The sequence below is a fragment of the Bradysia coprophila genome, assembly GCF_014529535.1.
Source record: "Bradysia coprophila strain Holo2 chromosome IV unlocalized genomic scaffold, BU_Bcop_v1 contig_84, whole genome shotgun sequence".
Lineage (NCBI taxonomy): Eukaryota > Metazoa > Arthropoda > Insecta > Diptera > Sciaridae > Bradysia > Bradysia coprophila.
This window is the reverse complement of record NW_023503376.1, coordinates 2286988-2311101: the sequence shown is the minus strand read 5'-3', so window position 1 is coordinate 2311101 and position 24114 is coordinate 2286988. Positions and strand designations below refer to the sequence as shown.

Below are 24114 nucleotides of genomic sequence, written 5' to 3'. Positions count from 1 at the left end.
TAATTCTTGCCAGAGAATTGCCTTCGTTCTAATTGTCACGAATTGTCATGCGTTGCACAAGTACTTTTGTGAGTGCGTAAATAAAAAATGTTCGACCTTTTGATCTAGTTAATTTTAATAATCTGACAATGACAAGAAAGAAAGATAAACTAGACAAGCAACTGGGAAAATAGAAATTAATTTAAAAGAAAAACCTTTAACTTTAAGTCAGCGTTTTACGAAAAACCAATTCTATTTGAATATCTGAATGTGTGCAGTACAAAAGAATTTGTTCCCTGTTCAGTCGTAAAACAAAGTTTCATTTCGTTGACAAATTAAATCCACTTATTCACTAAGGCTACGAATCCCATCTCGCATAAAACTCTGTCATTAACCGTCACATCTTTTCTATTTACAGAAAGTGGATCCGGAACTCATTTTCACAAAACAGGAACGAATTGGTAAAGGTTCTTTCGGCGAAGTTTTTAAGGGTATTGACAACAGAACACAGCAGGTAAATATCATTTGTTTTTCGCTTTACGATTCAAAATAGAAAATTCAATTGATTTAATTTTGTTTACAAACTTTTGATGATTCGTTTCAAATTTGCATATTAATTTAAATGTAAAGGCAAATGCGCCAGTAAAACGTAGTATAGATACGGTGTTCTACCTATATTTATGATGTCCATACAGTGTGACCATTAGTTTCAACGAAATAAATGTTTTTCTTCCATAGGTGGTGGCCATAAAAATTATAGACTTAGAAGAAGCTGAAGATGAAATCGAAGATATCCAACAGGAAATTATGGTGCTATCTCAATGTGATTCCCCCTTTGTCACAAAATACTACGGTTCTTATCTTAAGGTAATTTTGAAAATATTTATAATATCATTTTGGTGGTGTTGTTGTCGGTTGGAATAGTGAACCATTTTCGACACATTTTTATCTGATTATATCACACATACAAAACGTCGAATTTTATTATCTCTTATATTGTTATATTTTTCGCTGCTGTCGAATGACTATACTTAATACACGCTTTGATGTTTGGTTACGTAAGGCATAAAAACACAATTTTGATGGAAATCGTTTCAATATAATACAGCACGTATGTCTGAAATAACAATCAATCCATCCATCCAAAAGGAAGTGGAATTGGTTTTCTTCTTCGCATTTCGGTCTGAATTAACATTTTTGTGTTGACGCAGAATCATAAGTCTGACAGTATTTACTGATCGGAATTTCGACAATGTTTTATCGTCGTTGTTAAGACGTATCTTCGACACTTAATTTCGTAGGCATCTGTTGATTTTGACCAGTAGATATTGATTTTTGAGGAGATAAAGACAAACTTTTGACTCAGCACCACTCTTCCACCTTCTGTATCCAGTCTACGTGAATATAAGAGTCAGACAAAACATTTCACATAGAGCAAGCGATAGTCACCAAATCTATTACTTCTTTTGGTGGGAGTATCTTCAAGAGATTAAGGCAAAATCTTTTACTTCATTTGTTTTGTACCATGCACTCTTGCTATAAAGGTATGTATCAGTCAGAGCCTATCGCTTATGTTTGTCATCACTTTGTCGATAACAGATAGATATAAAGCTTCAAAATAACTTTCACAATTGTCACACTTCTTGTGCGATATTGAAATTGTCTTTCCTCTCGAGAAAATCATATTATCAGTTCACAGCGGCTCTACATAAAACTTTAAAATTCAACTTTCTCGATGCATCTACGCCGAATCTATGGAATGTTACAACATTTCGGTCGGATTGCAATTAAAATCCTGCAATGAATGTTCAATCATCATAAAATTATCAATATTTTCCTTCTTATCTCGTAAGAGCTAAAGCGGACGAAACTAATACCCAGCCAGATTCGACTTAATCCGCACTTATATTACCATCATAAATCGAGACATTTTATATTTCAATCTTGAATATCGCAAAAATGCCAATCTAATCAAAATCTCGTAAAAGGAATGTGAGCTTATGTATGTGCGGATACACTGTACTCTATAGCTTGGTCATACAAAAAGCATAATAACTGTGGATTACGAAATCTGTTGATTGCAATTTATCTAACAATAAATACGTTCAATATAATGACGTAACCCATAAGGAATTCCAACGAAGTAAAGTGTTTTTGCCGATCAAAATTTACTGGAGAAAAATCTGTAAAGTCTTCTAAACATGGCATCGAAGTTGTATACCGCATTTCGTAGACCTCATAAAACTAAATTATTTCTTGTAAATTCAATATTGAACTGTGTTGAAAGCTTGCACTCTCTGTGAATTTATGCTTTTTATATGCAGGCGACACAATATCTCTATATGAATGAACTAAACTGAAAAAGAGAAGAAGACAACAACAACAACAAAAAAAAGCGAACTGGAAAGGAACGTAATTGCAAAGTGCAGAGATATTGTAAATTATGAATGTCGTTGTCGTGCCATTTGGTTGGCCTGTCGTGTTTCGATGTTGTGCAAGATAGAAATACAATTTTTGTCATTTCGATTAGACTTCTGTTTGCTTATTATTGGCGCTTTTTCTTGTGTGGTGGTTTCATTTGCGAAATAGGTTCTGTCGGATCCCTTTCATTATGCTTTGTTGCTTTTCGAGGACATGAACCATGAAAGAATCTCAAACGATTTTCATAAATTGACATTTTCGACATCGTTGATGTTTATGTGCATAAATGGTATAATGGAGATACCACGACGTAGAGTTCACAGCGCTGTCGTTTGATTGCACAATAATACTGGCTCGATGTTGGTCTTTTGTTTTATGATAATTCTGATAGAAATTCGATGCGGTTCTTAGCGGGCTTGGGTGGGTATAAAAGATTGTGACTATTCAATTTGTTGACTGGCTGGTCAGTGGTCTTTTGTTTATCACAAGGGTTGTCATAAATACAAAGAAATCTGAATTGAATACATCTGTTATCAGTGTCTCTCCTGTTTTTTTGAATTTTGTTGGTGGCTGGATCTTGTTTTTCGGAGTGGGTCTCTAGAAGAGTCTGAGTTTCTTTCAGTGAAACCAGAGACTAATTTTGGAAAAACATTTTATTAGATTTTTCCATATTTTCTTGAATTTTCCAAATTTTCCTTGGCTTTACAAAAAAAAAAATATTTTGGAAAAATTTCTAAAAATGTAGGAAAATTCTTGAAAATGTAGGAAAATCCTGGAACCGGAAAATTTAGGAAATGTAAGAAAATTCTAAACAATGAAAACGAAATGAAAATTTAAAAAAAAATTAACTCACGAAGGTTGGAGGAAACATTGCATTTTCGGGAAAAATCATCATGAATGGCCAGAACACTTTTCGTCTTTAGGTAGTGTAATAGTGTAATAAGTTTCAAACCGTAAGGTAATGAGTGACTTATGTGCACGTGAAATCACGATGTACTAATTTGTATATTGAGTCAAGAGGTTGTCTCGCTCGTCGTTCATATGCAGAAGATTTTAAAGTTTAAACTTAAATTTCGTATAGACGGTATACCAACCATAACACGATTTTACAAACTTTTAACATTTATAGCGTAAATTTAATATGCCTTCATCATTTTCAATCAATATTTTCATCTAATTTCTTAACTCAATTGGTTTTCTCATAATATTTTGCTCAGCTAAATATTGTGCGGTATACACACACAACCTACAACAACCTCTAACTGATTACCATCAACTATAAAATTACAAAAACCGTCAACTCATCCAAATTACTCACTTTACTTTCACAGGGCACGAAACTATGGATTATTATGGAATATTTGGGCGGTGGCTCCGCCCTGGATTTAATGAAAGCCGGTTCATTTGAAGAAATGCATATTGCCATCATTCTTCGTGAAGTGTTAAAAGGTTTAGACTACTTACATTCGGAACGAAAACTCCATAGAGACATTAAGGCTGCCAATGTACTGTTAAGCGAAATGGGTGATGTTAAATTAGCTGACTTTGGTAAATGATTATTCAAATTATTAAAATGTTAATTCGCATTCGGAGAGAGTTTACCTAACGCTTTCCATTCATTGTACGATGCAGGTGTTGCCGGTCAATTAACAAATACCACATCCAAACGTAATACATTTGTGGGTACACCGTTCTGGATGGCACCCGAAGTGATCAAACAGTCAATGTACGATTCAAAGGCTGACATTTGGTCGCTGGGTATAACCGCAATTGAATTAGCCAAAGGCGAACCGCCCAATTCCGAATTACATCCGATGCGTGTGCTATTTTTGATACCGAAAAATAATCCACCACAATTGACGGGAAATTATACGAAACCATTTAAGGATTTTGTCGAGGCGTGTTTGAACAAAGATCCACAGAATGTAAGTGTTGTTGTTGGTGAAATTATTATGCAAATTCCGTCACAAAAGAGACATGCCATTCGGCACACCAGATTGGATTGCAAATTATTAATTTATATGCCGTCATCTCACTGATTGATTCCATTCTATGTGTAGCGACCAACGGCAAAGGAACTGCTGAAATTTCCATTTATTAAAAAGGCTAAGAAGAACTCATACCTAATGGATTTAATAGACAGGTACAAGAAATGGAAAACGCAGAAAGGAGAAGAAAGCGAAACAGAATCGGAAAATTCGGATTCGTAAGTTGAATTTCTTTATTTTTTACTTTTTTAATGTTCTTTTCGTTTTGGCTTCAGCTCGCCATTTGTAGCAATTTGTTTCATTTTTGTTTTACTGAAAATTTGCACGTTTTTTTCACTCTTGAGTATTGAAAATTTCTCGCTAGATGATGGTTTGAAAAGGGGAGCAATTTAATTAAAGTCAAAGGGCTTGAGCACTTTTTCCCCCTTGCTCTTTTTCCGTTTGCCATCGAACGTTTTCTGTGTCTTTTTTTATTATCGCCGATAATGGTACATACTTGACTATGCACAAAAAAAAAATCGCGTCGATGATGAACGGTGACGTACTATCGATTATGTGTTTTTTGTTGTTGTTGTTGTTGTTGTTGAATAATTTAATATCGGAGACAGAGCATCCTAATGGCATGGCTGTTGGTGTTCATTTCCGCATCAACCATGCGATGGTAAATTATTATGCATAATGTTGTTGATAGCATCGCTCTCTATCATTATGGTGATGGGTGAATTAGTTGCATTATTCATTGGATAAGGTAGTGTGCGATGTAGATAGAAAGCCGCATACGATGCGATAATTTGCGTTTTGATAGAAGTGCGGATAATGTTGTCGGTATGTACGATAAAATACTCTCGAGAAATCAATGAACAATCTTACGTGCAATGCAATTTTGAGACTGCCGAAAATTGTTCAAAGGAATTTTGACTTTGTCGATTGTACGTCTTCATCAGGTTGTTAAAGAATGGTCATGCCAAATTAAATTGCGCCTTATCAACGGATGGAGTAGTTGTTATGACCGCATTAAGAGTATGAGGAAACTGCCTTTTAAGTAAAGCAAAGAAATTCGTAAATAGTCGAATTGGGCGAATCCATACGAGACGTCCCCAAAGAGAAAGTGATATTCGACACACCTTCGACAAAATTGTGTAATGTCCAAGGTAATGTCCTCTACGGACTACTATTTCCTTACAATGCTCGGACACCGAACCTGAGCTATGATTTCAGGCTCGACCCGAACATGAGCTGAACCTAAAATTTTCGACCCAAATTCTGACCCGAACCTAAACTTTCACTTTTAGGTTTGACCTTAACATGAACCTGAAATTTTCAGAACGGATCAGGTCGGGTTCGGGTAACCCCCGAACTTTTCCGTGATAGTCTGTGATTTCAGGTGTAAGAATTTCTGGTTCAGGTCAGCTTCTGTTCACACCCGAAAGTAAAAGTAAAGGTCGGTTGGAGTAGAACCAATCAGGATCGGGTCCGGTTCAGATTGAACCCGAAATCAAAAATTTTGGGATCAGGTCATGTTCGAATCGAAAGTGAAATTTTGGTTTAAATTCGGGTTGAAATCTGGTTCGGGGCTACCTGAATTGAAACAGGTCAACCCTAGATTCGAGCCTTACAGAGGACTACATTAGTGTTAACGAATGCATAGTTAGAAGGCGAAGCAAAGCTAAATTTCTAGAGAATAATCACCCGATTTTTCGTCGTTTACAGTGAAGAATCAAAACCGGATAGTGACTTAGACGAACCATGGATAATGACCGTTAAAGGAATGCATAATTTCAATAAACAAACCGTACTTATGGGTGAAGAGCCACTGAGTGCTTCTCCAAATAAACACAATGGTTCGCCTAGGGATTCCAATTTAAATCACTACAAAGTAAATCAGGTAATTTGCCCCGGTCACACGCAACGCCCTAATCCGAACTGTCGTCGTATTAATTCGAAAAATAAATTTTCAGTCAAGGCCTTCCACAACATCACCAATAACACATTCGCCATCGAATGACAATCGAAAAGAACGTGACATTCAGCCGATTCCACTGTCGCCCGTTCAGCAAAAGGACCGCGAACGTGAAATCGAACGACAGCGGGATATTGAATGGGAACGGGATAGAGAACGAGACAGGGAGCGTCGAGACGAGAGATCATCGAAAGATGTAAGTACAACCTATGCTATGCTATGCTATGCTATGCAATGGCTTGGAAAATTGTTCGGATGTTCTGCGTTAAACTATCTAACAATCGATTTCAACCGTTCAGCTAATACAAATATTGGCGATGGTAATTTACCCCACCAACAAGAAGTTTTGTTAATTCAAAAAGTTTTACGATGTGAGAGAAAACCCACATGAAGTAGTGTTCTGTTACTGGATTATAATTGAAAATCGGGCGAAAACTTTCAACATTGTGGACTTTGTGCACAAACTTTTCCGTTAGTAAACCATACAATGCATTGCATGCACATAACGTTCATGTGGAGCTCATGTTATCCAAAAATGTAACCATTTTAATGGATGTTTTGTTTCCATAAAACGTTCGAAAGTGGGACAATGTCGCATTGCTATTATTGGTTAATTGCCAGACCAGCAGCATGGAAATAATTTTTTAGTGGAAATTTTCGCGAATATCCAGTTGTCGCACATTTCTCGTCAAATGTTCAAATTTAATGATTTCCATGACAGCTGCCGTCTCGAAATTTAGACAATCCTCTCTTTACACGGTGGCGGGAAAATATGAGCGAATGGCATTCGATGACAGAATTTTCCGTTGTAGTCCCCGTCGTCTCAGGTACGATATTATCGTGTTAGTATCGCTCTGGGCTGTTAATAACACCAATTTTGGTCATAAAGCCCAGTTGGCGTTAATACCGTCTGTAGCGAAGTCGTCGCAGGCGATTTGGTTACACAACCGCCTCTGTTACCTAAACAGCCACGATGGCTGTTAACGCTTCGAGTCTTCTGTCTTCGAGCGATTCATTTGTTTCAATCGCTGCATCCGATGTCAGTGTAACACAAGAACTTGACAGAAACAAATTTCATTTTCCAGATAATACCCCTAGACCATAGAGGAGGCGCCGAGACTCCAACATCGGACGAGCGCAGGTCCAGCTTGCGCAGGGAACGTGAGAAAGAGCCTACTCACAACGGAAATGGTAACACAGGAAACAGTATTACAAATATTACGCCGACCAAAAATGGCCGACTAACAAACAACAGCGCCTGTTTGAGCAACGTTATTTTTCCTCTATTATCAGACGTAAGTGACCGAATTCCGAATTCGATTGTCGTGAGCGAAAAATTTTGATGAGTTTTTTTTGTTGGTTACAGTTACAGCGTAAATACCATTACACATCAAAAACACCGACAGCCGTTGATGTTGTGGATTTGAGATCAGCATTCGAACACGCCGAACGAAGTTATCCCGGTGTTAGTGATTTATTTGTCAAAGAAATTATTCACAAATTGGTGCCCGGTTTCTCGGAGACCCGAATCAATACGCTTATGGATAAGATAACACGGTAAAATGGAAGTTTTTTTTTTCGTTTTTTAATTATTTTTTTGTGTTGAATATTTAGACAAAAAAAAGCTGCAAAAAATCCGATTAAAATAAAAAGTTTTTAATGGGGGAGATGGATAGGACGGCAGGGGAATAGTGAATTATAGTCCTTCTGTTGGAGTAATGTGATAAATAATAAAGAAAAGAAATAAATTGTAATTGTTCCATAAACGCAATGAGGTGAGAGCAAATTGTTTCTGTTTTATCTTGTTTGATTGGTCCAATCCAATATAATATTCAATTAATCAAAAAAACTATATTGTTCCACTGATCCAACGATATATATATATATAAATATGCATAAATGTAGCATGAAATGGATCATTTAGTTAGATTTATATTAATTACCGTTTATTCTCGTCTACCCCCATTAGCATGAATTACAAAAAAGAAATAAAAATTTAATAAAATCAGCCAAAATGCAGCTCGTTTTCCTCCCAAAGTAGACTAAATATAAAAAGTGAAAAATTATAATAATGGAGATGAGAGTTAATTAAAATAATTAGAATGGAGAACAAAAATTGTTAAATAATTAATTATAAAAATGAAGAAGAAGAAGAAGAAGGAGAAACATTAGAACATAGAGAGAAACAGAGAGTTAGAGGGTGAAGATTTATCATCGTTAAAAAACAAATATTTTTTTTTTTTGAATTAGTTAACAACACACCTTAGTACCAGGACGAGAGACAAAATAATAATAGAAATTTAAAAAGAAATTGTAAAAAATATTTAAACAAATAAAACATTAAAGAGAAGAAAAATATTTAAAAGCAACAAAGAAGAAAATTACAAAAAAGATTTTAAGCAACAAAAAAAACTAAATTTCAAATCAAGACAAAAACAGAGAGAAAAATTTAATTTTATGTGATTTGAACGTAAATGGGTCGCATGTTGAGTTGTATGAAATTAAAATTAACAAAACAAAAAACAAACAAAAAAAATTTAATTATTTAATTTAATTTAATTTGCAAATAAATGAAAAAAAAAACAAAATGGAGAACAACAAAATATTATAATTTATCGAAAAAGAAGAAAGATATGCAAACAAAATTTATTGTTTCCGTGTAAATAGTTTCATTGATAAAATAATTTTTATTAAAAATAACATCACTTGTTGAAAACATTATGTGTCTGGTGTGTTTCCATTCTATTCATCCAGTTTTCTGTGTAAGCTGATACCAAAGTGACGAATTTTTACGAAATCATGGCCCTACGTTAGTGAAGGGCTGTGACGCAAGTCCGTTCACACTGAAAAATTTGACAAAAAAAATTTTCCGCAGGACTGAGGAACATATATACACGGACTTTTGACTCTTTGCTCATACTACCCCCAAAGTATTTTATTCGGAATCTGGGCGTCCATACGAGTTCAACGAGCTATCACACGCCTCATTAGGTTAAATTTTGGCCGAGATTATTAATTTCAAAACTTGGAAATTTGCAGAAATTTGTATGAAGAAATTCATTTTCATACATTTTGAAATTGATGAATTTTACCAACCTTTGTCACTTTGTCACTCTGTTAACTGAATTTTTTGAATTTACCGGCGGATTTGGCTGAAATTTTCAGGGTATGTTAAGGGCGTAATTCTAAGAAACTAATTTGAAGGAAATTTTATAAAAGCTTATAATTTCGGAGCTATGAGCGTGTTAAGCTATTGAGCTATGGGACCTATAACTCGGAAAATATGGCAGATAGAAAGTTCGTTTAAAGGACAATTTTATAGAGTTTCACATTCCAGTCGACACGTGTTTCATGGTTTTCCTAAAAAGTCGCGTATTTGGGATCTATGAGCGTTTTAAGTGCGAGCTATGTCAGCCATAACTCGGAAAATACGGCAGATGGAAGCCTCGTGTAAAAGACAAATTTATAGAGTTTCACAGTCTCGTCGACACGTGTTTCATGGTTTTCCTAAAAAGTCGACTATTTATGGGAGCTATGAGCGTTTTAAGCGCGTCAAATTTTCGATTTTCGTCAAGTTTTCGATTTTTGTCAAATTTTCGATATTCGTCAATTTTTAGATTTTATTCAAATTTTCGATTTTTATCAAAGTTTTGATTTTCGTCAAATTTTCAAACTCCGTCAAAATTTTCGAATTTTGTCAAATTTTCGATTTTCGTCAAATGAAAGCTGGAAGTTTCAGATCAAAGAGAAAGTTATACAGTTTTGTAAGAAGAATATTTTCGTTAAAACTGCACAATATGATTGTCTATTATCTGCGACCAAATTCTAAAAAATCACAACTTACAAAAGAGCTGATATCGCCCAAAACCACTTACAGTGGAGGTGTGACGCAAGTCCTGTTATCCACTTCCAAAGGAACTGATATCGGTGTAGGCGACGCTTACAGATTCTACACGCAAAAAGGTATGCGTCACAAATGGCAGCTGATGAGGAACGTACGCGAAACTTTTATAAAAAAGTTTGCGTCACAAGTGGCAGATGTTGAGGAAGGAAAATTTTTAAAATTGTGAAATATATTGCTTTAAAGAATGGAATTCAAACGGAAGAAAGCCGAATCTCAACATCTGCCACTTGTGACGCAAACTTTTTTATAAAAGTTTCGCGTACTTTCCTCATCAGCTGCCATTTGTGACGCATACCTTTTTGCGTGTAGAATCTGTAAGCGTCACCTACACCGATATCAGTTCTTTTGTAAGTGGATAACAGGACTTGCGTCACACCTCCACTGTAAGTGGTTTTGGGCGATGGAATACGACCGCGAAAGTTGAAGTAAGTTGTAAAGGCTCGGAACAAGCCAGTTCGACCTGAAGCTGAGATTATTGAATTAAATAGAACTGAAGCTGAATTGAAATTTTTTACAAGACCTAAACCTACCTGAAATCTGAAAATCAGTAAAAATTCTAGTAAATGAGGTTAGATTACTGACCTCCCACACCTCCTAAAACTCCTATAAATTTTTTAAGTAAAAATGCTTTTTATTTGGTTCTAAACATTTTCGGTGAGTGTTGGTAGCTCGATCAAATGGTGAAATATGTTGGAACGTTTTCCTGTCCTAGAAGTCCTTGAGTTACCTTTTAAATTAGCTTTCGCAATCACATATCGACATATCACTTTTTATCAAAGTTTTTATCAAGCCAAACATCGATAAATTTGACTCCATCTCAAAAACCGGAAAACCAACTATTTTGACGTTTTTATATGACTCTGGCCGACATTATGCAAATAAAAAATAATTAAATGTAAAAAAAGATAAACTCAAAGGCAAGTAAAAGCACAAACCTCCAGCAAGCTATCCGAGTAACAAAAAGGTATCACAAAAAAGCCAAGGGTGGCACCGTCTAAATTTAAAAGTAAAATATCACAATAATAGCCAAATGACATCGTCTAGATCGTAATATATCAAAAATAGCTATGAACAGTTCAAAATCAAAACAAAATCTCGAAACGATCATCAACACTAGCAGGTAGCAAATGTGCCAAACGCCGAATTGTCTAGTTCCGTGACAATGCTGCGAAATTCTCGCGATGGTAGAGTCGGGTCTACGTGAGTCGCTGCCAAGTTAAACGGGGAATAAGTCAGGTATTCTCGTCTGTGAGCATCAATTCGAATCAAGGACGAGTTCCGCAGGGTTGTTGATCCATCATTCAAGGTAATTCTGTCACTAAGGGCTTGGGAGTTGACTCTTCCGGTTAACACATCGGTTAACAAAGAATACTGCTGCGTTTGCCCGCCGTCTTACCAGCGACTGTAAGTTTAATTCGGCGCAACTGTCGATGTATGGACGGAGGCGGTAACTTTCGTTGTTTGAGTCGATATGACGACCGTGGTTCGCATGCAGTACAAACTGTCGTTGGACATGTCTGAACATGGGTATTATGTTAATTCTTAGCTATGTCCACATCAAACCGACCATAACACTGACGCCTGATAAATGACAACATGTAGTGTCCTCTATTCGATGAGAGCTCGAAATGCATGTTGAACGTAAAGTTTTTCTTTTTAGGCTGTTAGACCCAGATCTTTAATGTTGTTTACCTGTTTAGTCTGCTTGCCACTTATATGATATTCAGCCAAAATAGAAAAAAAAAACTTTCTTTGGTGTAGGAAGAGCCAATTGTCCAAAATTGAACTTACAGTGAGGGATTATTTTGAAAAACAGAAGACCGAAATCTGACACATTTTCTATTGAAATTTTCTATATGTGCCTAGAAAAGTATTCGACCCTAGAAGCCAAAACCACTTTCAAAAAAATTCTTCGTAGCTTGTGTGGCTGGCAGAGCCTAATATTTGGGAATCGTTTTTGAGAATTTTTGGGAGTTTAGGGAATTTTTGGGAATTTAGGGAATTTTTAGGAATTAATTCCCAAAAATTCCCAAAAAATTTCTTTTCTTTGCATTTTTATAATTAGATGCTCGTAAAAGATCAGGAAAAGTTCAAAAACCTTTAAAAACTGAACAAGCAAAAAAAAAAGGATTTTTTTTGGAATTTTAGTGAACTTTTGAGAATTGGTTCCCAAATATTATGCTCTGAAGGATATAATTCTTGTCGATGCACTCGCACCAGCCAGGGCGTATACTCTACTTGTAGGTCTCTCCAAAGCCGACATTAGTACAACACTACAATAATTTAAGAGCAATCTACACTCCGACTCCCTATGAAATACATTTTTGATGATAACTTTTTATTCGAATTATTTTTGAAAAAAGTGGCCTCATCGTTTGGTGCCAGAACATATAAGGTTTCGATAGCCACTGGAATTGTCCAGATTGATGTAGTGTACTGAGAAAAAACTCAAAACTTTTTGGGAATTTTTGGGAATTTTTGAGAATTTTAGGGAATTTTTGGGAATTTTGGGAATTTTGGGAATTTAGAGAATTAATTCCCAAATATTAGGCTCTGGTGGCTGGTGAAAGGTGATCGAAAACCGAAAACTTGCACTTTTCTTACAAAACTATCTCTAGTTACCCGAGCCGTACATGGTCGTGTGGGGTGTCTTTAGAAAGGTAATTACACGTACTATTGAGCCGAATAAGGACTTAATGGGTTTAAAATTCATCGACACTGAAATATATGCAGTTAAAGTTTTCAACCGAAGACTAACACTGTTCTTACTGAAATTTCTCGAGGTACACAAAACGTACATGATTGTGTGGGGTATCATTTGAAAGGTAATTTAATGTGCTTTTGGGCCAAATAGGGTCTTATGAAGTTTGGATGCATCTATGATGAAATATGTACACCTAAACATTTCAACTTCTATTTCATCGTAGATGCATCCAAACCACATAAGACCCTTCACCCCTTGTACGGAGGCTATTGACAGGTGCCTGCGAATAGCATTTTCTCTTTTACACAGGCTATTGGCAGGCGCCTGCCAATTACATTTTTCCTTCTATAAAGACTATTTGCAGGTGAAATGGCCTGCCAATAGCATCTACGTCATTCATTTAGGAAAATTTACCAAATTTAATTTTTGGGAAACTTTGGATTTTTTTAACCACAAATCGGCCCTCACACAATTTCAGTTCAATTAGTTCACATGGGATGAGTTCTCATAATAAAAACACCGCACGTTTCCAACTTAGATGGTGTAATAATCCATAAAAAAATTTAATTCTCAACGAAATATACATACAAAAGCATCTTAGGGTTATCGATCCACACATGGATCATTTGAGCCGAAGACTCTGTCCAGCACGGCTTTGCAATAGTAGACCGTTTCCTGAATAAACAAAACCAGAAATCCGTTTCAAATGACCAATTCGATCAATGTAGCATTTTACACGTACCTCTGATGACGGATCTCCCAGCTGCAGTTTTATAACATTTTCAATGCAACTTTGAACGTTTAACTGAGCCTCCTCCCGGCATACTCGTTGTCCTTCCGGGCATTCAGTGACATTGTTCAGCAATGAACACGCTGTTTCAATCAGTATGTCGTACTCGTTGGTTGCATGCTTGAACAGAGGCATGATTTTGTGAATGACTTCCAGCTTCAGTATCTCGTCTGCAATAAACAAAATTGTGGTTTACGAGCTGTTCCACGAAGATTTGAATTTCGATGAGCAGGCAGAAAAACAGGCACCTGAAGTAAATCTGCTGAGTCTTACCTCTGATCATGGGATGATCGGCAATCATGGAATTCAGCATGAACATGGCTTGGGTGCAAATTTTGTCTACACCGCCTGAGAGACAGGCCAGTAAGCACTCCAAACCACCAATGTCAATGAAATGTGCGGTAGCCGGTTCGAATGAACGTATGACACCAGAAAGTCCGGACAAAGCTTTTGGACCCACTTCCGGATCGGTCATCAGTGCCATCAGTTTTTCAACAAATTTCTGGTCCAACAGTTCCTTCTGACAGAACGGATTATTCTGTGACATTGAACCAATGGTTCTAGCCGTACGTTCTCGCAGCAACGTTATATCGCTGTCCAGACATTTCGATAAGACCGGCAAGCCTCCAATCTTGCAGAAATCGTTCGCCGTGTCTATGTTTTCCACGTAATCGCCCAGATGAGACATGGCTTCCAATTTCTCATTTTCGGTTGCATCGGAACTCACCAGAATGCCGCATATTCGTTGCATTTCGGCAACTACATCGACAGACATTGATTTTAGGGCTTCTTCGAGAAACTTCCGTCGCTCCGGATCCATTTCAGCGAAACTGGTTGCATTTGGTGCATCTTCGCTCTTTGTTGCCTCCAATGCGAAATGCAGGAGACCCTGAAGGAAGGAAGGAAGGAAGTGTTGAGTATTGTTAGTCAACAAAAACAAATTGAACTTTTCACGGCCGATTCATTATTCGATTTACCATAAGATTTTGTGGTCGTTTTCGGTCATCGTTTGGATTTTCGTCAGTTATTTCGTTCACGTCAGTCATTTTGTTCACTTTCGGTTAAGTGTTTCACTTAAATTTGAATAACTAATCAAAATCAACTGTAAAAATGGCAGCAATTTCGTTCCAGAGTTTCTAGAATAAAACATCAGAAGACTATTGACGCATGGTGCATGGTTTACAGCGTGCGATTCGGTTAACTTTACACTAGGACATCTGCTTGTGAAATTGTGAATCAGCACAGCTCTATACCCTCTATAGAGTGTTTATGTGAGAGAGATGGCGAAATGACAGCCTATTGTTCCATCTCGGGGTCTGCTGTCAGATTCTTTTGTATTATCGATGACAGCAGACCCGGAGTTGATTTTCCATCTCGCTCTACTTAAACACCGTATAGTCTGTACTATACTCGTTGTACTGTTTTTAGACAATGATGTATATAAACTACCAGGTATATTGGGTCTATTGTCACCTCGGCTGACAAAACTATTTCAAAAACGGATTCAAACGCACTCATTTTTGTATTATAGAGTGTTATGATGAAAGAGAAGAAGATATTTTGACAAGTACCCTAAGGCAAGTTAAAATAAACTGGTCTTCTGTCCTCTCGCTCTCAACGTACCACGTTGAAAGAGAAGCAAATACTTTGACAACTAGTCCAAGGCAAGCTATAATTAACTAGTTTTCGGATTTTCTCGCTCTGATCATAACAGTCTATTTTGACATAAATAATGAAATACGTTCAAGATAAATCCAACGATTTCGAAGAATCGGCCATACCTGGTATGTACGTTCATTGGTTTTAGAAACACTTCTTTGCTTCAAACTGTTGTAGTGAAACCAGCTATTTGCTCTGGTGTAACGTCCAACCCAATGAACTGATTTCTTCGGGTAATATTTAGAAAGAAGACATTATGAATAGTAGGCACTAAATTTAACCGTCACCACTTAACAATTCTGCATCATTCAATTTTGTACCAAAGTGGGTTGGCGCAAGGTTGTAAACTTTGGGGAGCTCACGCGAGTGACATACAAAACTGGAAGATAATATCAACGTTCTGAAAGAACAGGTTAAGACAACCACGAAGGCGGGTGATACCAAATTTTATAAACAGCACACTCCTCCACAGCAGTCAGCTGTCATTAACATGTTCCTTTTATCTCGTTACAACCAACCTATCTTTTCCTGGAATCGTGTTTTTTCAATGGGGACGTAACCAGAGTCCGTCTTCACTACATTAGATTTAAATTGATGGATGAAATTTTAATAGATTTTTCATTGAGAAACGTCAATTCATGCTGGTGTGCTTTAGAATTTGACTTTCGGACTGTCGTAATTTGCATAAGAAACTAACCTTTTTCGAACCAAAATTCTGGTAATTTGTGGAACAAAGGAATTTCTATTGTTCTCGAAAAAGTTAAGTTTCTTAGGCAAGTATGGCAGTGGGTAAAATAGTGGATGAACAAATGAATTGAAATAGTTATTTGTGTATCTGTTTTGGACGATTTTCGACTTTCACACTCACTTCGTTCGGGCTACAACTCGCGAAATTGCCTAAAATCAATCTTACAAAAACATTTTCAGGTAAGGTGGCGAAAGCCCGAGAAAAATCTCGAAACTCCCTCATTTTCGGCCCCGTCATATGAAGAATAAATTCCAATGAACTCTGATATGAAAGTATCATGAATTGCCGGAATTACCACAGCTTTGCTCATAACATGAACATAGAAAATATTCATAGTAGGCACTGGTTTCTTATGGAAAGACAGATGACTTGTTTACATTTTGTGAGTTAATAGTATGTTACGTCACTGTTTGTAAATATTTGTTTAGGCAAATGTGAGGTTTGCGAAACGAGCCGAAGGCGAGTGAATTAATCACAAGTGCCTAAACAAGCATTTACAACCAGTGACGTAACACATTTTACATGTTTGTGGACGGTAAGTGCATTTTCCCTGTCACAAACAGTGATGTAAAGTGCACCTTACCGTGCATAAGCATGTAAAACATACAATACTAAGAGGTAGCTCTTATCACTAAAGCCCCCAAATTTGACAATGTGAAATCACCCATATACGACGCAGCGTTTGATTTGGGTTTGACATTTTTTAAGCTTAACGAATGAAATGTCAAAAATGGCTGACTTTTTCCAAAATTGGTCGGTTGTTTACAAAATAATTAATTTTTGACTACAATGTTTCGAGAAGCAGAATATGGAAATACGTTTGCATCGGTGTCAAAATTAACGTAAAGGGTTTTATTTGCAAGGTACTTTCATATTATCTGAGATATACGCCTTCAAAAATTGGTCTCCAAAATTGCTTTTTTCAATTCGGAAATTGTGTACGAATACTGAATCTGATTTAAAAATAAATGGACTTACGTTCATTCTGATCCCACAAGGATCATGATAGCAATTTATTTCATTAAAATTGGTGATGCTCGAAACGGCGTCCCAGCCGTCATATTAGCATCTCTCTGGGACAGATTTCCCTTTTTTTACGGGTTTGTTTTGAAATAAACTAATCCACTAACCAGATAGTCATTAATAAGTCTAGTTGTTTGACGCAATGAAAGTATAAACCAGGTATGGTCTGTTCATTCAAACCGGAGGACATGGCGATTTCATATAAACAAACTCACCTCTCATGAGAGGTGAGTTTATTTATATGAAATCGCTTTGTCCTCCGCTACATACAAAGTTTGACATTCCACCATACTTTGTGTTGACGCTCATTGGTTTGACGCCGGCTGATCCAAAGTATATAAACACTGAAGGTAATGCAAATCCACAGTTACACACGGATCCAAACCTTCAGGTGAATTTTAGCTCAGTCATGTTGCACCCGTATTGAAATCGTATGCGTCAAGTTGCATCTAGTGGTGAATTTGGAACGTTTTAGCGACGTTATGTTGCAAGCAGATAAAATTCGTTTGTGTCAAGTTGTATTTAGTGGTGAATTGGAAGGATTTAGCGCCGTCATATTGCACAAGTCTAAGTTAGACAACATACGAAAATGATTTCACCTGAAAGTTTGGATCCGTAATTTCTCAGATCCGCTGAGGGTCTGCATTACCTTCAGTGTTTATACACTTTGGGCTGACCGAACGCACATTCATCGAAACATCCCTCAAAGTTGTTGACAGAAATCTGTCCGTGCGAATCCATCGATTGGGTTTACAATACCCCATGTCACACAATCTTTTTTTTTTGTCAATCGAACATAGTGGTGTGATTTGTGTGACTTTGACAGTCACAAACGAGACAGCTACAAAAATATTTCATTCAGCGAAACGAAAATGTGTAAATTAATTTGAAAATTATGACGCTGTCTCTGACATAGACAAGATTTATCGTTATTCCGCGGAAGACAAGCCCCGATATTTTTTGTGTGAATTGATATCCAAACGCAATTGATTCTCGTCGATTTAGTGTAAAAACAAAAGAAAATAGAAAAGAAAATGTGGCAGAGAATTCTCACCGCGGAATATTTAACCGAAACACATTTGTCTGGCTTGTCATCATACAAGGTAAGTTATTATACATTTGTGGCCCTGGTAGTAGCTATTTCAGTGGATTAGGACGGATTAACCTTTTGTGATAAAAACAGCTCAATGAAACTTTGCACGAACATCGGCTGACTCTGTGTGACTGAGACATTTATTTTCGAATGAATGGAAATCAAAGGGACACCTACCTACCAATGCCCATCAATCATCGCTAATCAATTTCGTTTTTTTTTCTCTCGCATTTACAGTACAGTGCAAGAGATACTTCACCGTTAAGCATCTATGTTATGCACCCATTTTGGAACCATGTCGTGGAGGTACCGCACCGTGATTGATTACTAACGTCCATAAATGACTAACGAACGAATTTTCAGTATTTTCCACGGTGGATAGCACCGAACGTAATGACTTTCGTTGGATTTCTCTTCACTGCCTTAAACTTTGTCCTGTTGTCATATTACGATTGGAGCTTCACAGCTAGTACCGGCAACGAAGGTACAACACCGATTCCAAACTGGGTTTGGCTGTGTGCGGCGTTTAACATTTTTGCTGCATATACCCTTGGTGAGTGACGCTGAACCGGTGTGTTGATAATAATTACTGAAAGTTTCAATGTTCCCTTACCATTTAGATGGAATTGATGGTAAACAAGCGCGCCGTATCGGTCTGTCTGGTCCACTTGGCGAACTTTTCGATCATGGCCTGGATTCTTATACGGCAATACTGATACCGGGGTACGATCCACTGTCATTTAATCGACAAATGTTGTCCAGTCTAACGTCCATGTCCATTCATTGTTTAGATGCCTGTACAGTTTGTTTGGTCGCGACGATTCGTCGGTGCCTCCCATTCGAATGTACTACATTATGTGGATGGTGTTCTTCAATTTTTACATATCGCACTGGGAAAAGTACAACACAGGCGTGCTGTATCTGCCATGGGGCTACGATTTCAGTATGTGGGTACGTGAGGCCATTGATTGGAAATTTTCGTTTCTCAGTGGTTTTGGTGTCTAAAAAACGACTTTCCTTGTACAGGGATCCACTCTGCTGTATCTGACGACCTGGCTGGGAACGTATGAAATTTGGAAGCGCACGTTACCATTTGGCATTGCACCTGGGCTCGCAATGGAATTCATTTTGCATATCAGTTGTCTCTCTAGTCTGCCGATGGTTGTGTACAATGTGTATATGTACGACAGCATATGGAGTTTCGAAGTTGGTCAGCGTTGATTAATTCCGTCGTTCGTTTTTTTTTCTTTCGTTCCGCAGGTCGTACAAGGAAAAAACTGGCAAAATGCGGACACCGATCGAGGCGGCCCGACCACTCATTTCGTTTTTCTTTTTCCTGGGCCTGTTTCTGTACTGGGCATTTAAGTCGCCGAACAATATCATTGAAACGGACACACGAATCGTTTATCTGCTCAGTGGAACACTGTTCAGTAACATTAGTGTAAGTGTGACCACTGAGTGTTGTGTTCAATCGAAAATTTAATACAATTTCTCTCTTTCTCTGTTCATTTCAGTGCCGTTTGATTGTTGCGCAAATGTCTAGTACACGCTGTGAGGCCTTTCATTGGATGACTCCGTTGTTTTGTTTAAGTGTTTTGATTAGCTTGTATGTACCGTTTCTGGAGCGGCCGCTGCTGTACTTATTATGCATCTTCACAACGCTGTCCCATTGGCATTACGGAACCAAAGTGGTGAGTTGAACATTTTCTTCATTTTAAATTCTTTTTAGTCGGTTTCGATCGGAGAATTGAAATGTTGGTCAGCTAGTTTCAACAAGAAAGGAGATCACATACCGTTTCGTCCCACTGATGTGATGAATACCAATGTACAATAGGGCGTATCGAATTTTTAGAATTTTAAGGGCCGCGATAGCCTGTGTGCGGAAAACGTAGATCATTGAAAACTAATTCCAGGCATATGGTTGATGGATCCGAAGGTGCCCGGGAAGAAGTCCCCCCGGACGACTTTAACTTTCAAATGGTCATAACTCGGAAAGTTGAGAGTATTTCTGAAAACCATGTTCTAGCAGGATGTAGAGCGTTAAAAACTCTACAAAACTGCCAAAGAAACCGATGGTCCAAAAGGTGTGTCTGTCGAGGTTTTCTAACATCGAAAGTTCGACATTTTCGTTTTTGACTTTTATTTCCTGAGAGACAAATTATTAAGTTTAGCTTTTGGCATGAGGTTGTAGAGGAGGTCGAGTACTACCAGTACACTAGACATTGTCCCGGTCGGCGATCCACATTAATGAATGAACTTTTTAAGTGTACCCACGTCGCCCACGAAGCCAGTGCAGACACTGTAACCGGTGTTGCTGAGTCGAGGTAACCTTGGCCAGTAAGTGCACATAATATTCCATAACAGTAGCTGAACTCTTTTACAAAATATTTGGGATCTCGATGTAGCACATTATATTGACACGGTATACCACGAAGTTCAACCTTTTGTAAAAATATCGAAAAATGTGTATTTGCAACGAAATCGACTTCTTACTACTGTTCGTGGGTCAAATAACTAATTAAATATTTTGTAAAAGATTTCAGCTACTGTTATGGAATATTATGTGCACTTACTGGCCAAGGTTACCTCGACTCAGCAACACCGGTTACAGTGTCTGCACTGGCTTCGTGGGCGACGTGGGTACACTTAAAAAGTCCATTCAAAAATGTTGAAAAAGTGGTTTCGGATGGATCGCCGACCGGGACAATGCCTAGTGTACTGGTAGTACTCGACCTCCTCTACAACCTCATGCCAAAAGCTAAAGTTAATAATTTGTCTCTCAGGAAATAAAAGTCAAAAACGAAAATGTCGAACTTTCGATGTTAGAAAACCTCGACAGACACACCTTTTGGACCATCGGTTTCTTTGGCAGTTTTGTAGAGTTTTTAACGCTCTACATCCTGCTAGAACATTGTTTTCAGAAATACTCTCAACTTTCCGAGTTATGACCATTTGACAGTTAAAGTCGTCCGGGGGGACTTCTTCCCGGGCACCTTCGGATCCATCACATATATGCCTGGAATTAGTTTTCAATGATCTACGTTTTCCGCACACAGGCTATCGCGGCCCTTAAAATTCTAAAAATTCGATACGCCCTACTGTTCGAAAACAGCCATTCAAAAAAAGGAAATGAACTCATTAACGTGCGGTTTGGGTGGCAGGTGCCTTTCAGAAAGGTGATCGAAAAAGGGAGCTGTAATTTCCTGAACAAAAAATATTTTTCTGGTCAGGTCTTTCCAGTGCTATTCGGAACTATTCGAGTAGAGGAATATAGTCTCAAAGTTAAACTTCAAAGGTACATTCATCGGGACACTACCAATGTTTGGTGTAATTCCCAAGCTGAGACCAGTGGTGAAGATGAGGCCAGTAGCAATCAGGGACAATAGTTTTTTTTTATGTTTTCGTAGCGTTTCGGATGCAGACTGCAGAGGAACCGCTAGAAGTTCACGAAAATAGTCAAATTTGTACCCAATTTATCAACTGCTCATATCTCAGAGTAGATGAATTTTAAACCCAATAAGACTCTGCTGTCCCCAAAAGTACGTGCAATTGCCTTTCTAATGACACCTCGCACTACCTTTTACGTTTCGTGTACCTGGAGTAATTTCCATAAGAAAAGTGTATGTTTTCGGTTTTCGATCCCCTCCAACCAGCCAAACAAGCGTCGAGGAATATTTTTGAAAGTTGTTTTGGCTTCTACGGACTAACACCTTTCTAGGCACAAATTAAAAAGTCCACAGAAAATACTTCGGATTTTAATAGGTCGGTTTTCAAAGGAATTCCTCGTTGAGTTTTTCGCTTTTTAGGGGCGACAGAGTCTCTGACGGACAACGCACGCTTCATACATTTTCGAAATTTTCATTTTTTTTATTTGACCTGGGGAATCATATGAAATTTGGCATTTTTCACCACTCGATTCATTAGTTATCAACTCAAATATTAATTCTGAATTTTCAACGAAGCTAATTTTCTTTTTCTCTCTCTCTACGTGTTTACTATTCCAGGTGCAGCAGATGTGTCTGCATTTTAATCGTATCTGTTTTAGCGTGAAGTTTCGAACACCCACAAAGAAATTGTCATAAGTTGTGTCTCTAATCAGTAAGTCAGTAAAATTTTGTCCTAGAACTAATAATTTAAGTTAAAAAAACAAAAACAAAACAAAAGAATTTATTGTAATTGTGAAAGTGATGATTTTAGTTCAATTCAACCACATCCATTTAACATAATACGGTGTGGATATTAGAAACGTAAAATTTGATGAAATTTTAGTCAAAACAAGATGGAACCACACTGATCCCTCATAAAGTAAATTTTGTTAATTTATGTTCGAACGGAAACGGAAAATTTTATTTTTAATTTGATAGTCAAAGCTTGGCAGTTCTAGTATTAAAATTTTGAATAACAGCCGTCGTCTTGACGAAAATATCCCGGAACAAAAAACCCTAATTCGAATAAAATGCGAAGCTTTTGTCACAACTGAACGGAATGGATTGAATGTTGAAAGAGAACAGTACCACCAGGCTAAAATGGTTTGTTAAAATGCATGTCTCGTCTCGTATGCTTCCCTTGATGAAAGTCTCTAAAATTGCAACTTGGCATGACGTAACCAGTAACAGACTGTGAATCTCGTTGTTCATCAGAACGACTCAATTTCAAGTAATTTCAATTGAAGGGCTCACTGCTGGCGTGGAAATAATGTGATGTAGTTGCCGGGAATTTGAGCCCTTGCTGAACGAACCCACTGAGAAATGTATGACTGGGAAGCCTATTTTATATATTTGGTTACGCGGAAATTTTGACTCGGTTCCCGAGAAGAAAACATTATTTCCATGTCCGCTTCACTTATTTACGTGATGTTCTGCTTTCGGATTGATTGGATCATCACAAAATCGCGTCCTGCTTTTGTTGAGGACACAATTTCATTCAATTTCATTCAATTTTACCCCTAGGAACGTTATGAGTGATCTACTCTTCAAGCTAGAATGGGAAGAAATGTCCTCTCGAAATTCTGCTCGAAATAATTGTCTTTGCCACTCACAATTGATTTTAGTCCGGCAATTCGAAGAAAATTGGAATTTAAAAGGAGGTCAGTCCAATCACCTTTCGGTCATTAAAATTATTGGAAAATTTCAATGTCGAGTGCTTTAAACAGCTATGATAGAAGCATATTGATGCCAGCTGGTATAAATAAATCAATTTTCTTGCGACATTCAATTCAAGTGACTGATAGCTAAATGTTCCGACCGTTCGTTGTTGTAAAAGTAATTCCTTATACATACCATGGGGCCTGTATCAACGACAATGTTTTCGCGAATTTTTGTGGTAGTTCATGGGTTTGACGATTTCCACGAAAATTCGCAAAAAAACATTTTCCTTTATAGAGGTCCCACCCCACATATACATTCGACCGCTAGATTACAATTAAATTAGACAAATTACAATAAAAATACGCTTAATACGTGAAACAGTGAACGAAAAATCGTTAAAAATCGAATCCAATGGACCCATTCTCGATATCTCTAAATTATGCCACAGTTTACGCATCCATCACAAAGTAATTTATTTGTAGAGTCACGTGCGTGAGAGAGATATTAGAAAGAAAGAAAGAAAGAAAGAAAGAGAGAGAGAGAGAGCACAATGTAAATAAGAACAAAAATTTAATTTTAATTTCCCAATAGAGCAATTCATATCTTGCTTACTGTATTGGTGATCCTAAGCCATGGGTCTGAACAAATTTTCTTACAAAATAAACCCGTGACGGTTACACATAGTCAAAGTCATATGAAAATGAAAAGTGTATCGCAGTGCCCAGTGGAATCGTGGATTCGTTGTAGACTTTCGATCT

General features: G+C 37.3%; 3 protein-coding genes across 8 annotated transcripts in view; 2 read left to right on the top strand and 1 right to left on the bottom strand.

Moving 5' to 3' along the window:
• LOC119072784 (serine/threonine-protein kinase 26) overlaps positions 1-8931 on the top strand; it is a 106180-nt gene extending 97249 nt beyond the window's left edge. For all 6 annotated transcript variants that reach the window (XM_037178077.1, XM_037178078.1, XM_037178075.1 and 3 more), the window contains 9 exons: positions 398-493; positions 718-846; positions 3732-3948; positions 4033-4325; positions 4461-4606; positions 6099-6273; positions 6347-6544; positions 7434-7643; positions 7715-8931. In XM_037178077.1, coding sequence (XP_037033972.1) covers positions 398-493; positions 718-846; positions 3732-3948; positions 4033-4325; positions 4461-4606; positions 6099-6273; positions 6347-6544; positions 7434-7643; positions 7715-7909 — 1659 coding nt within the window. In that variant the 3' untranslated portion in view covers positions 7910-8931. The remainder of the gene's footprint in view (positions 1-397; positions 494-717; positions 847-3731; positions 3949-4032; positions 4326-4460; positions 4607-6098; positions 6274-6346; positions 6545-7433; positions 7644-7714) is intronic.
• Positions 8932-13482: 4551 nt separating this feature from the next.
• On the bottom strand, positions 13483-14926 carry LOC119072790 (hsp70-binding protein 1-like). The gene is made up of 4 exons (XM_037178086.1): positions 14724-14926; positions 14020-14635; positions 13699-13916; positions 13483-13631 (listed from the first exon to the last, which is right to left on the bottom strand). Exons 1-4 carry the CDS (start codon positions 14790-14792, stop codon positions 13560-13562), a joined length of 975 nt encoding a protein of 324 aa, XP_037033981.1. The 5' UTR covers positions 14793-14926; the 3' UTR covers positions 13483-13559.
• A 3045-nt stretch (positions 14927-17971) lies between these two features.
• Positions 17972-23902, top strand: LOC119072789 (ethanolaminephosphotransferase 1). The gene is made up of 9 exons (XM_037178085.1): positions 17972-18279; positions 18507-18575; positions 18633-18822; positions 18890-18992; positions 19061-19220; positions 19296-19450; positions 19530-19710; positions 19784-19960; positions 22274-23902. The coding sequence occupies exons 1-9, from the start codon at positions 18211-18213 to the stop codon at positions 22349-22351; spliced, it is 1182 nt and encodes a 393-aa protein (XP_037033980.1). The 5' UTR covers positions 17972-18210; the 3' UTR covers positions 22352-23902.
• The last annotated feature ends 212 nt before the right edge of the window (positions 23903-24114 follow it).

Coding starts and splice junctions, on each gene's coding strand:
- LOC119072790 (XM_037178086.1), bottom strand. CDS start 14,792: ATGACTGACGTGAACGAAATAACTGACGAAAATCCAAACGATGACCGA. Junction 14,636..14,723: donor AACGACCACAAAATCTTATG/GTAAATCGAATA, acceptor TCCTTCCTTCAG/GGTCTCCTGCATTTCGCATT. Junction 13,632..13,698: donor TGGGAGATCCGTCATCAGAG/GTACGTGTAAAA, acceptor TTGTTTATTCAG/GAAACGGTCTACTATTGCAA.
- LOC119072789 (XM_037178085.1), top strand. CDS start 18,211: ATGTGGCAGAGAATTCTCACCGCGGAATATTTAACCGAAACACATTTG. Junction 19,451..19,529: donor GTTGTGTACAATGTGTATAT/GTACGACAGCAT, acceptor TTCGTTCCGCAG/GTCGTACAAGGAAAAAACTG. Junction 19,711..19,783: donor CACTGTTCAGTAACATTAGT/GTAAGTGTGACC, acceptor TGTTCATTTCAG/TGCCGTTTGATTGTTGCGCA.